This window comes from Phasianus colchicus, chromosome 8, assembly GCF_987193195.1.
Source record: "Phasianus colchicus chromosome 8, bPhaCol1.hap1.1, whole genome shotgun sequence".
NCBI lineage: Eukaryota > Metazoa > Chordata > Aves > Galliformes > Phasianidae > Phasianus > Phasianus colchicus.
In genome coordinates this window covers 18,889,788-18,904,021 of record NC_143443.1, presented here as the reverse complement: position 1 = coordinate 18,904,021, position 14,234 = coordinate 18,889,788, and the positions used below count along the sequence as shown (strand labels likewise).

Genomic DNA, 14,234 nt, shown 5'->3' with positions numbered 1-14,234 from the left:
CATTTCCATCCTCTGGAAAGTTCAATCAAATCCACATTTGAAGTACTTACTGTACTCAATGAGGACAAAGGGACAAATTCTAACATGGAAAGATGATGAATAGGCTGGCATGATAGAAAACGTGCAAAGTGAGGAAAAAAATAAGCTATTTGATTAGGAAGCTAGACTGCTGCAAAACTCCTCAGTCCTACTCTCTAAACCTATAAGCTGTCACACTAGGACAGGAATCAGCTGGTTCCTCACCTTCAATCCCCACAGCTTTGCACAGTAATATAGCTCATGTTCAAAAGTTTCCCTAGAGTATCCATTAGTTTCATCACTTATTGCAGTCCACAAGATAATTCTCAATGCTTAAAGAAAACTTAAATATGATCAAGAAAACTGAAGAGACAAAGTGTCATTAACACAGCACAGGACAAATTCTCAGCTTGACTGAGAAAAGCCTCACCAAGTGGCTGGAATTCTACTTCTTCTGTGGAAATGACCAAGGAACAGTCCTGAGGGGAGAAGCTTACTGAAAAGCAAACAAATTCTTGCTCTGTTCTTGACATGTGCCTCACAATAGTGAGGAAACGGAGCGGGTGACTGTTGTGCACCATGCCAAATTTGCTAACCAGAAACCAACAAGAGAGAGTCAGACCACTTGAGGGAGGGAACATTCTGCTGCCTGTAGATAGGAAACAAAAGGTAGTTAGAAAGGTGGTTTTCTCTCTATGCAGACACTAGCACTTTTTTGCTGTTTCATTTGTAACACAAAATTAGAATTTGAGATTTTATTTCCCATCTGTTTTACTAGATTTTACTGCCTATCTTCAATATCAGAGACTGCATATGCAAATGCACAAGTGTGTATAATTGAACTAAAGCTGACTGCTGAGAAATTATTACTAATCCCTGTGTCACAGACTTCATCATAGCACTGAGCCATAAACAACTTTAAACAGACTCCATAACAATCAGGAAGCAAAAGTACAGTATGAATAACCACTTCCCACTAAGCGGAATAGAGGATTTTCAGGTATAGGAAAATCTCATTGAACATTAACTGACAATTTCTACTCTTTCCTTGGAACTTTAAAATCTGGTATTTGTTACTTGTTTACATAGAAGCTACATTTAAATTTATGCTGCTGAAGTTAATGTCAACACGGAACACTGCGAAGCTGCATGTAATGTCTAATTTTGGCGAGCCGAGTTCTGTAACTCAGAGATGTACTGGGACACATATGGAAGTGTATGAAAGCACACAGTTTATTTGCTACCATTTCTTAGAAAAACAGAATGCCTCTAATGCACCAGAAAAAAGTGTTTTCAGAAATCTGTAGGTGAAGTGGAAAGTACTTACACATGCCAATTCCACCTGAAACAGATTGCTCAGCACTTGGGCCCAATACAGTGGCTAAAGTAGGGAGGTATAAGCACCTACAAAAGCAAGCAAATACTCATTCAGAGAAATGGAAAGTCATCCCTAAAGGGCATCGGTGTCTTACTACTGCAGCAAAGCAGAGTCCATTCTGTCAGCAATAAGGCCAAATACACTGGCAAATTCACTGCAAGGAAGGCAGCTAAAGGGCATAATGGAATAACTAAGATGAGAGATCTGACTAGTAGTGTCCAGAATAAGGTTTCGGGAAGAGTGCAAAGCAGCTAATGAGGAAAACAACAGCAGCAATACCCATATCCTTCCATGGACATGTCAAACTCCACAAATGATGGAGCCAGAGCAGTGCTGTGTAGCTGTAAGTTCCGTGGTGATGTCATGGAGATGAGACTCATTGCAGTCTGGAGCGCCAGTGCAGATCCCTTTGATGCCCAAGATGAGTTGCTGAGGGGCACAGCTGTCTGAAGAGCAGTTTTATTGTCTGCTGCCACCTCCTCTATAGAAGATAAACAAAGGGCAAAGTCAGACCAAAAACTGCAATGCTTTGACCGTATACAGTTCACCACTCCTAAGATCAAGCACTACATGAAGCATTAACTTTTTAAGTAATACAGCCTCAGCAGTCTGCAGAAATTCTCAACAGCAGACAAAAGTATAGCACTGAAAGAATCCCAAAATGGCAGGTTGGCAAGATAGATGAGTTTGCAGAAGCAATAAACAGTCAAGGTTTCCCTCCACGTCTTCAGGCAGCTCTGAACTCCATTTCCAGTAAAAGGTTCCCAAACTTTTTTGTTCCATTATCCCTCACCCTTAGAAAAGTAATAGCACTATAACAAATGTTTACAATCAACATGTGGGATAAGATCTAAAAAAAAAAAAAAGTGACTGCAAAGAATTTAAGTCTCAAATCTGCAATATGCTATATTAGGTATCTTAAGCATGAGAAGAGCAAAATACTACTACAGTAGCTTTTCACATGAAAAACATGAGAATAGTTAAGGGACTGGGATAGCAACCAGACCATATGAGCAGACAGACTGCTAAGATATCCCAGGGATTACAAAAAGCAACTCTTATTCATGTTTAACTATTTCCAACTATTGCTTATTCCAATAGCAATTTTCTGTCATTATACAGACATCTATAATCCAGCTACAGTATCAGTAATAGGCTGTTCATTGAGTGCTTACCTTCATTCAAACCTGCTTTAGATGAATCACTCTCCTGACATGAAAGGACCTCAGTACTCTTTGTGTTGGGTTGGGAAGGTACTGACAAAGAACTTCCCAAACAAAGAAACTGTCTGAAAAAACAATACAAAAAAAAAAAAAAGAAAATACAATCAATACAATATTTGGGAGTAATAGTAACCATGCAATTAAAACTCAAGCCAAGAGATAACAATTTTCTGATTGGAAACAAAATTTTAAAGTTAAATAAAACAGAAGGAATGTTTTCCATTTTATCATCACAAATACGTTTGGGTTTATACTTTCAATTTAAAGTTATCCTGTCAGAAAAATGTTCAAAGTTTCAATTTTTTAAGCAATGTTTTTTTTATTACTACTAATTTGCCTCCCCTCCGCAAAAAAATAATCTATCCTTAAAGAATGAACTTCAGTTCCATTTTTTATTAAGACAAATGCACTACACACCTGAACTCTGATCTCTACCAGGTATTTCATGGCAAGCCTCCATGAGAATTTAAGGAAAAAGCACATCCTCAACATAGAAACAAAATTTCACTTTTTATTTCTGCATCTGTCATTAACATCGACCTGTACCAAATGAATCACTTCAACTCTTCAGGAAATAGCTTCTTCATACCAGGGCAGAATAATCCTAAATAATTCTAGTTGTTTTACAACTTACTTAGTTATCATTCATGAATGGCTTTACAACCCTTGCAGAGATGGTGCAGGAGACTGAAGACTTATACCAGCTTCAGTAATTCATTTAGTCATATATCCTGTCTTGCTGAATCAAGTGTAATATGGATTTCCAACTATCACAGACTTTATAAAAATATGTACCACTACAGCAAATTCATTCATTTAAAAACAATGTGATACCTTAACACATCTGGCTCAATAGACTGCGAAGCAAGCTTCTCAAAAACTCTTGTGAGGGGCAGATGCAGTGGATGACTCTCATTGCGGAAGGCATCCTGGCAGGAAGTTATGATAGTGCTCAGCAAGCCAGATCCACACATCACCTGACGGCTTTTCTCTGACTTCACCAGGGACAGTATATGATCAGCCACAGCACATTGGATTTCCTGAGAAATCTGGAAGATGCATCTGAGGTCAGTGACCAGGAACTAAAACTGTACATGACAAGTGAACTTCATCTTGCAATTGCTGAGTCTCCGGGCTTTTGAGGGGCTCAGAAATCTGGCCCCTCAAAAGAACCCTTAAAGCCAGAGTCTCATGTGCAACCATATGACTGTTCTATAAAACTGCCTGAACAGTCTGGACATATCCACATCTGAGTAACTGCTCAGCTATCTGCAGCTAAGCCTTCCTGTCACACCGCTGTAGTAGCAAAAGAACAGCAGCAATCACCTCTTATGCAAAAGAGGGAAACACCTATGGCAGGTTATTAGACATAACTTCCAACACCAATACAGTTACTCAATGTATTTAACATGGGAAGTCACACTGACGTGATCTGCTGTGTTCTGAAAGAACTGTTGTTTAAACAAAACAGAATAAAGCAAAACCCTTAAGCACTGAGTGGTTTTGCTGAACTGATGTTTTACTTCTTCGCTGCTTCTTAATGATCTTAAAGCAGCATCTGAATTCTCATAAAATATCTTTAGAACAATTTTCTGCCACTTAAGAATGAAGTCTACCCTGTTGACCAAACTAGATTTCTCTCAAAAGTAACTGTGCACTATATTTAAACAAATCGTTTTATTGTTCTTCATCCTCAAGAGTTCTTTGGCTTTGATACACTCTTCTAGGAAAGATACATAAACTTTAAAAAACAAAAAAGACTGGTGGTGGCAGGCACAGAGATTATGACATTTGAATTTGATTTTATAACTCAAATGAAAAGAAACTTCACTGGATTTTAAACAAACTAGTTTAAGTGTAAAGTGTGATTCACCTCTTTTTTATAGAGGCCCAACTTGAAGAGCTAAAAACAAATGCAGGGCAGATAAAGTTTACAGGAAAGTTCTTTTTAAGAGTACCCAGCAACCAAAAGCCTTAATTGCAACACGTAGGCAATAAAACTTCTACTTACATTTTCATAAACAACTGGTTTTTATACCTGAGATTTTTTCAGAAAAATCTTCTCTCCTATCTCAGAACATTTATTCCTAGTGAAACAAGTTCCAGCGTGCTTCCAAATAAATACAGAAATCTCCCATCAGAACAAACTTACATCATTGTTCTTCAAAAGAGAGGAACTTATTCCTACTGTGAGTATTGAAACCTCACAATCTTTTTGGAAAATTTAATTGTTATTTCACACCACATTTTCACTGGATGAAGGAAAAACTCTGAGCACAGAAAGCCAGGAGAGCACAAACAAAGAAAGGTACAGGTCTTGGCTAAGTGAAAATACTGGATTACTCCAAAATAAAGCCAATAAAACCATAATGACATAGAAAAATATTGATCATTTTCGTCAGCTTAGCAGCTTTGTCAATACTGGCATTGCTTTGTTTTGAATAAAACGTGCTATTTTCAAGGATGTTAATTCCAGTAAAATGAGATTTTAGTGGAAATATTAATGATGGACAGAAAATAAGGTTGTTTCTATACACATGAATTGATTTTCCTAACACATATTACCTGCACCATGAATCAAGATATTGAAGGTGCAATTAGAATGCAGTTGGGCTCACAGTTCTACTTCAGATTAGAGTTAAAAGGTCAAAATGTCAACTATCAATTTGCCCAGATTGTTTAAGTAGTTCCCAGATTCTTGCTCCTAAGAGCCTATAGTTTCAAAATTGGTAGCTGTTTTTAAATCACTGTTACTCCATTTGATAATGATTATGTGATGTGGAAAATGGTTAAGAACTTTGAACCTTCAGTAATGAGGATTAATTTCATATGGATTTTCAATTTTCTTATGTTTAAGAATAATATTTCAATAATTGAGTGTGCATTTGGAAAAAGAAAACACTTTTCAATCTCAGAGCACATCTCACTTGAAAAGCAATTTTCAATTACCTGGCAAAGAAATAAAGGCATCAGAAGTAATGTTTTCAAAAACTCAGAGTTTTTATATCATGCTTTCAGAAGAAAAAGTGAACATCCATGAGTTTAAAAACCATTTAATGTAGTTTGGTTCTACTTCTGAAAAATCAGTTGTGTGTTTTACTCTTTAAAATATGTATAATAAAAAAAATAATTCAAAAATTAGTCATAGCTAAAATTCCTGATGAGCAGTTCCCAGCCACAAGCACATTCCCATCCTGTTACAAAAATTTGCTGATTATTCTCATTCACTGGTCTTAACAAAGTTTACTAACAGTCTGTATAACTTTGCTTTACAAGCTTACAACATAACTGGTGCTCATGTGCTCCTCATAAATAGACAGAAAAAAGAAGCACTATGAACTACATACTACCGGATACATGAACTAATTCTACTTCTCCAGCAGGATGGATCAACTAGGTCTGTCCATCCTAACTGTACCACAGAAGTTCTCTCTGTCAGTTTCATCTTCCATCTTAATAGAACTCGTAAAAGAAGCCACAGAGCTTTCCTTCTTTGAATACCAGGTCTGCCTCCTAGAAAAAAAATTTTACTACCTGGTTTTGACCATTTGAAGTTAGCCAACAAAACCTTTTTGTAATATTAAGAATTCCTTTGTTATTTCTGCTACTTAGTTTTTGAAGCATGCAATAGTGCCATCATTAGTCAGTGAATAAGCAGCATGATAAGAAAAGAATCTTCTATGTGATCAAACTACAAGCAGTTCAGTGGGAACTGGCACATGAGTCCCATGCAAAAATAAGACCAAAAACCTCTGAACAACATCTACCAACTCAAAGACTGTCCTCTTAGGAATTTAAAGGCTCCTAAGCAATGTTTCATATCCGTATAACATGTAGATGATGTTATCATATCTAGAAATTGCAGCAATATCTGTCCTTGACTTCTAATTTTCTTTCAGACAGTCAAAAGTAACAGTTGAACTGCAACACAATCTGTTTTATTTTCAATTATTTCTTCTATGCCAACATACTCAATGTTGCTTTAGCCCATTACTGCTTGGGTCTGACAAAGGTCATCCATCAGCAGCAACTTTGACAGGACATAGATATTATTTCTGAGAGTCAGAATCAAAGCATGTTACTTTTATAGAGTTCCATTAACATCTCTCTAAAAGCAGGGCTTTCTCATTGCCATTCTGCTGAAAGCAAAAGATTTACACTTAACCTGGCCCTATTCTGATTATTTTTCAGGGTGACTCCTTAGAAGATCTATCATAGCACTAAAAAGCAAGCTGTAAGACATGAGCTACACTATTGGTTCTTCACCATTGCTCCTTAAAAATACATGTTATTTGACTCAGCGCAAAACTCAGTGCAAGAAGGTCTCCTTGGATTTTTTTTTATTTTTTTTTTAAAGAAAATCTTCAATAAGAAAGCTCTATTCACAAAGAAATTACTTCATCTCTCATAACTATCAAACTAAAAGAAAAAAAGAAATAGCACCGTATTTGTTACAGAGGAAAACTCCAGGGGAAATTCCTTCAGTTTCTACCCAGTTTTTCCTCCTTCATTAAGTCACTTAGTTCCACTTGTTGCAACAGATCTTGCCTGATTTGCATTTTCCAAGAAGGACTTCATTTCACAAGTGTTTGTGTGGTTGCATACATTAAAAGTAAAGGTATTTAAGTTTAGTATTTTGTGTCACTACCCGGTGGCATCATCCAGTTGCCCAAATAAGACACAAGGTTCCATTCATTCACTCAGCATCCTTGAACAGAATTAGTCACCAAAAAGTATGGGTAGAACTTCCTCCATCCTTTTTTGTGATTCATTTGATGAACAAAATTTCAAGATGTGTTAAATTCTATTGAGTCCACTGAGCATAATAGTAATCCCATTCTACCTGAGGCAATTTTATTCACAACAGCAATACTAAACAAGAACTATCAGTAAGAATTTCTTATTAGCTAAGAAAAAAAGAACAAGAAACAAAATAAAAATGAACACATTTAAATGCAAGATTGACTTGCTTGAATCTGTGCTCTAGACTTTCATATTTTTAAGAACACTGCCATCTACTGAGGGTCTCCCAGGCTCTCACAGCTCAGCCACAGAGCCAACTCTGACACACATCCTTAATAGCACTCTCTCATCCAATTAACCATCCTACATGTTTTCCAGAAATTAACAATTGCAATATCAAAATTTCAAAGCTGATGCCTTGGTTCTGTTATACAGCATTGAGATGCACCAGCAGTTAGTTGCAAACCCACCCAGCATAGCTCTGGATAAACAATCTAGTTTTATTTCAATTTCTCTGCGTATACATTAACTATTCAAATATTTAAGAACAGACAGAAGAACATAATGTAAGCAAGTTACTTGTTCTGATTCCCTGCATGTATGGGAAGCCTGACAAAGCAAAGGGAGTCTAAGTTACACTGTAAGTTTATGGACAGATAGATCAAAAGGGTCAGATTGTTCTGGCTGCTGGATATATTAGCAACATTTCAACAACTGCCAGTGGGCTAGTTCAGTTCATTCTTTGCTACCATTCATCTGATTTTATTAAAGATATCAAAGCCCAGCTTTCTCAGGATCGCAAACAAAAGCCACATAGGCAAGGCACCAAGACCAAAAAATTGTTTATTGTTTTGAAAGAAATTTTGGCTACTGTGTTGCAGATGGGAAATGTATACAAAAAATATGGTAAAGCAAAGTTCCTGGGATTAAAAGGAATATAAATGATGAAGATATTAAATAAATACTGGTGCTTGCATTGCTGGTTTACTCAAATACTAAAGAGATGTAGCCAATGCAGTTTGTGCTTGGGAGTTTGTGGTGTCTCAAGATCAGGCAGTTTTAGCTACAACCATAATAAATGAGTGTGCTTTTTTACTAACATGCTCCAGAACCCATTTATCTCCACACTAAAAATGTCATGCTTGCACATGGCTTCAGCAGACTTTCTTAGGATGAAAAGAAAGGTGAAAGGTGCAGAATGAGAGTGCTTTAAATGGAGACAAGGATGGCTGTCTATATTTAAGTAGCTTCTGTGTCTGGGTACATGGAGTATGTATAGTGCACCTGCAATTGTCTGTGTTCTTTTATCATTGTGAGCAACCACGATGCAGATCATAGACACCCCATTAAGTGAGGGCAGTGGCAGAAATGTTCACACATGCAATTTAGACAACTAAACAGAGCTTTAAATATTTAACTAATTATAATTTATTTGAAAGAAACAGTAGTAATTTTTGCCAGTTAGTGGCCAGCTTAACCAACCATCAGAACCACTATGCTTATTTTGTACTGGAACTTAGAGGCCAGAGACAAGCTGTTTAAAACAGCTTCATCATTACACCAAAAACAAAATTAAAAGTAAGATTCACAGGCCCCTTTCCCTTTTCTCTACTTGAGCACAGAAATGAAGAAGTTTTTCTTATTTCCTTCATTTTTTTTTCCACTCATACCCTGAGGAAACAAGTGACCTCACTTCAGAAAGTGGAACTATTCTCTCCCCATCTTGTTCCTTGGGTACAACACCACATTTTATAGTAAAAGCGGGACTAACATCTTACTCTTGCCTTTGCAGTATCCTGGAACCCAGATCAACACACTGCATCAGATAGGCGTGAGTGCTTTGTCAAACCAATATCCGTGAAATTTTAATTGTTCTTATCTGGTCTAACAGTGGAATTTTATGCTGCAACTGCCAGAACTCCACAGTAAATTCTACTCTTTTCTAATGTGGAAATATTAATTAAATCTCAGAAATGGAGCTAGAGAAGAGTAGAAGACAGCCTATATGGCTCATACTCACCTGAGAGTGTCCCTCTCTGTACAACTTGGGCAGCAGCCTCACCATAACACAGACAGCACCTGGATTTACAATGACACAGTCCCTCATTTCCCACCTGCAGGAAAAAACGTGACTTAACATTACCATTAACAGCATCAAAGACGGTTTGTCCAATGTTCCAGCAGAGTACAGCTTAAAATTGCCCGGCAGTAACAAGGCTCAGGCTCAGCATTCTTAGCAGTAACTACTCCAGGCAACACAGGTTCAGGAGGATCAGAGAATTATTTCTGGGTGCACCTCTGAATTGGAGTTGTGATGCACTCTGACAGAAACACCTGTTCCAAATAGATTTTTAGAGGAAAGCAAAGACAACACCTAACAGACAAAATTAGGCAGAAAAAAAAAATGTGTCACAATGTGCTTTAGAGACAGTAAAAAGAGTTTAAGTAAAAGAACAGGCATTAAAATTTTGGACAAAGTATACAGAGGAGGATAAAATCATTATTAACACTTGTTATTCTAAGTGTCTTAGAACAGCAAGTAACACTGCCACACAGTGACAAACAACTCGTACTGCACCCTCAAAAAATAGTACTTCAAAAGCAGTAGCTCATTTGCTGTATTTTCTGCCCCCTCTAACAAATTCATTTTCAGCTTAAGCCTGCTGTAATCAAACTGACTTCCCAAAACCTGCAATTTATCCACCTCTAACACTAAAATAAATTGCCAGGCAGTGTGTGCAGTTCTAACAAACAACAATTTTTCTGAAGACTTTATCATTGAAGAAATGTGGTTACCTCAGAATCCCATCATTCATTTTAAACATGAATTTTATTTCTGATATGCCACATACCAAGTGTAAAATGCGACCAACCAAATCATAAACATCAGATGACAAGAAAGTAAGATCACCCTTTGAAAAATAAATAAAATCATTAAATAGTTAAGTCTTCGTCATGGTTTTCTTACTTTTGAACACTGCCTGGTAGGCTTAGCACTATTTTAAACACAGAACAAATGAGGAAAATTCAGAGCCAGACCAGTACCAAACTCATCCTGTCAGCACTTACTCCCTCAAGAATATCAGATCATCCTATCACGTCAGTTTCATCTCTGTCCTTCTCTGTGGTTTTCTGAGACGCCTCCATTTGCTGGCTTGTATCAGTAGAAAAGCTGTCTCCAGTTACCAACTCCTCGCTCCCACAAATACCCCAGTCTCAGGGTTGTCCAATCAGCCGGCTAATCCAACCAACTACTCCCTTCACCCCTACACTGCTGGTGTACTCCTATATTAAAGAGATGTAGCCAATGCAGTCTGTGCTTGTGAGTTTGTGGTGCCTCAGGGTCAGACAGTTTTAGCTACAACCATAATAGATCACTACTGCTGCATGGATCCCAAATACACTCTGCACTAGTCATTACTTAAAAGACTAGATGGCCTGGGGATAAAATGGAAAGCTACAAAGTGCCATTAGCACAGTTAATCCACCCAACAGCAGCTGCAGCAACCATTCTGCTGAGGTGGGCATGAGAAGCATCTTCCCTCCCAAAGTACGGTCAGCATTACTAACATAGCTTGCAGCAAGCAGTCTCAAATCACAATGATCAAAAGGAAAAACAGAGGATGGTTCAAACATTAACACAAGAGCAGGAACACAGAAGGCCATTTTTCACATGGGAATGAAAGGGTGAATTCCCATTACCCAGCAGCTCATTGCACAGAATGGTGTAAGGGGCTATGAATATTATCCAGTATAAATACTAGTTTTCCCATGTCCGAGGCACAGGCTCCTAGAACTACTACATCACATTCTTATCCCCCTCTTCAAGGCATGTTAAATCCATGTCACAGGACAGGGCTTTGCAGGCCACCAACGCTGACTGCACTCAAGTTCCTCCTTTCAATTTGCATAGCTCCCTGCTGAAGGTTTCAGGAGGAAGTGAGGGTGGAGTACAGCTGGGAGGAAGCTGCTTTAGGGGAACTACAGGCTTGCAGGAGCTCTGAGAATGTGATTTCTTGGCTTTAATTAAAAAAAAAAAAACTACTACTAGAGAAGTATACATTCTATATGTCATGAAAATTGACAGTTTGCCAGAATACATTTGGCCTTGTTTGTATACAGTGATGAGTGAGGAATAGTTTGAAACAAAAGTTGAAGGAATTGCCCATTACACGCATTGAACTTAACTTTTTTTAAACTGGAGTTCCAATCAGAAACATTTTTGAGAAAAGGACTGCAGACATAGGAAGGGATTTAAGATCTCAAAAAAAATTATGAAACAATTCAGAAATGACTTAATAGCTGAAAGCTACGCTGATTTCTGGTAAGCCTTTCCTTACTGCCATACTCGATTATATCAGTAATGCTCATGACCATTCCTTTTTCATTTTTCTCTGTGCTGTACAAGTAGATGAATTGGCACATGCACATGGGGACACACATAAATAGAGGAGCATTTGAGACAATTTAAAAGCTTCTGTTTTTATCAGATGACTGGAAACATCTTTCCATATCATTAAAAAAGCCAAAATCAATTGGGGGATGCTCAGAGATTAAATGCTAGCTCCAAGTCTCAACAACCCTTTCCTCAGAATCCAGTCATGGTCACACACTGCATATGCCAGAACCTTCAGCACTAACTGCATAACTCTCAGCCTTTTGCATCCCACTGCTCCACTAAACATTAATGCTTACCATTATTTAACCTTTCAAAAATATGATTTCTGACGTCCTGGGATTCGGGACTGTATGACTAAATTGTTTGTTCTAGGGAAATTTTGCCACACTTTGCCTGTTAAACACCATATAGATTGCAGATACTAGTCTTATTATGTTGCCTGTAGTAAATCAGAACTTACTTCTCTTCAAAGTTTCCCCATAACCCGTAAGCAGAAGCACGTAATTCACTGACTGGTCTTTCGGAAAAAACAGGACGTTCCCCTTGAGCTTGAGTTCCTTCCTGATCATCTCTTGATGCCTCACCCATCTCTGACTTTATTTCCTTGAAGTAATTCTCCAGATGGAGGGTTCCTTTGACCATATGATCAAGAAAACTCAGAATCCATATGCAGTTCTTCAGCCATGCTGGGAAAGGTTCTGAAGAACAGAAAGCTGCATCCAAGAATTCTCCAAATGTCCTTGTTTTCTCAAGGCTCAGAGGGATGTGCCATTCTCTGTGTGCCCAAAAGCAGCCAAGTGACCCAAGATCCTCTGCCATCTTTTCAAAGAGGCCATTCCTCTGAAAGAAGTTGCTGTTTACAGGGTCCAAGTGTAGAGCTGCTGTTATCCCCTGAAGTGTATAGAAAACAAGCTCCAATATGCAGTTCTGTCCAACTGCTGTCCACAGCCCACATGGAGGATCCTGCAAGGCACCTTCCATGTCTGAGAGAAGAGACAGGAGTCCATTGAATCCACTGCAAGTTCTGAATGCCGAATGACTTTTGGGACTGTTCAGTATTCTTAAGAGTGACTATAAGCATTGGGAAGAAAGAGAACAAAAGAACAACTTAAAATAAAGGGCAAACATGTAGAATATTTTTAAATCACAAGTTTTTTTTGTGAAATTCTTTCAGTGAAACTTCACTATCAACAACAAAAATCATTGGTTATACCACTGTGTAACATTTCTCCTTTTACCCTTCCCCATGTACCTATAAAGTCAAGTATCCAAGATCAGAACATAATCGCAAGAGAAAATCCATGTAGTGAACCTGTGAGGTAGGGAATAGTTCTCACAGAATAAAGAAATCAAGTTGTATATCCTAGCTATATGCATTGTATATTCTATCTAATTTGGCTGGAGGTATTGTTTCAGGCCTTTGCCTATTCTCTGACCAATCTTTTCAAACTCTCTCCAGAAATCTTGAGATTAAAAAAAAAATGGAAGAAAGAAAAAAAGCTCTGACGTCAGATCCAAAGACAATTAAGTCCACAGGTTTTCTCTATTTTCACAGAGCTTAAATCAGGTTATATGTTAAGTGTTACTTGACAATATTACACAAGTATAAAAACCAATGTATTCCACTTGTAAATTTTTGATGCTACAGGTTTGCCATTGCAAGACAAATCTAGTAAAGACATTAAGAGCTAAAGCAGTGGAAAAAAAAAACAAGAGGTTGTTGGAACACAGTCTACTGTAATTTAATGTAATTTATCCCAGGTTTTTCGGATGTTCCACTATTTGTTTTGCAAAGATGATGCCCTTTCAGGCACCAGAAATGTTCCAAATGCCAGGCTGCATCTTTTCACATAGGATGAGATAATTTTAGATATACAGTTTTCCTACAGATATTCAGTGAAAGAGATTCATTTCACAACCTCCTGAAGAGGAGCAGTTTAACAAATATATGTCCCTGTAACGGGATCTATGACTGCAAGAAAAGGTTTCTAGAACTAGAGGGGGAAGGAAAACACCATTACTGCCATTCAATTTTGTATGATAATGTATCAAACCAGGCAGAGAATTCTGAACAGGGAGTAAATTTAATAACTCAGAGTTGAAGTTATCAGGATGGCTTTAACACATTTCAGAGAAGGTCAACAGTAACCACATTTCCTCCAGCTCTAACTCAGTTAGAATTTAATCGCCTATGAGTTAGTATTCCTCTGTCTTGAATCTATAAAACTGATGTCTGCTGGAAACCCCCTAACTCAGTTAACGTTAACAGAATTTATTTCACATTCCATTATTTGTTATTCCTCATAATTGTCTACGTGCCACACTGGAATACGGCACTCCTAATTACATCTGGGCTCAGGCTTTAACAGCTAAATATATATTAGCAAATAAATCTGAATTTGTGTATAATGCAATCACAGTCCCAATAGACGCAGATAATAAATTCATTTGCTTACATTATGTTTTAATACAG

General features: G+C 37.6%; 1 protein-coding gene across 5 annotated transcripts in view; it reads right to left on the bottom strand.

The window, feature by feature from the left end:
• Nucleotides 1-14,234, bottom strand: part of WDFY4 (WDFY family member 4) — a 136,835-nt gene that overhangs the window by 87,112 nt on the left and 35,489 nt on the right. For all 5 annotated transcript variants that reach the window (XM_090145167.1, XM_090145165.1, XM_031607713.2 and 2 more), the window contains 7 exons: nucleotides 12,222-12,832; nucleotides 9,383-9,476; nucleotides 3,454-3,668; nucleotides 2,572-2,684; nucleotides 1,676-1,877; nucleotides 1,346-1,422; nucleotides 449-667 (listed from right to left, as the gene is read on the bottom strand). In XM_090145167.1, the coding sequence (XP_090001293.1) occupies nucleotides 449-667; nucleotides 1,346-1,422; nucleotides 1,676-1,877; nucleotides 2,572-2,684; nucleotides 3,454-3,668; nucleotides 9,383-9,476; nucleotides 12,222-12,832 (1,531 nt within the window). The remainder of the gene's footprint in view (nucleotides 1-448; nucleotides 668-1,345; nucleotides 1,423-1,675; nucleotides 1,878-2,571; nucleotides 2,685-3,453; nucleotides 3,669-9,382; nucleotides 9,477-12,221; nucleotides 12,833-14,234) is intronic.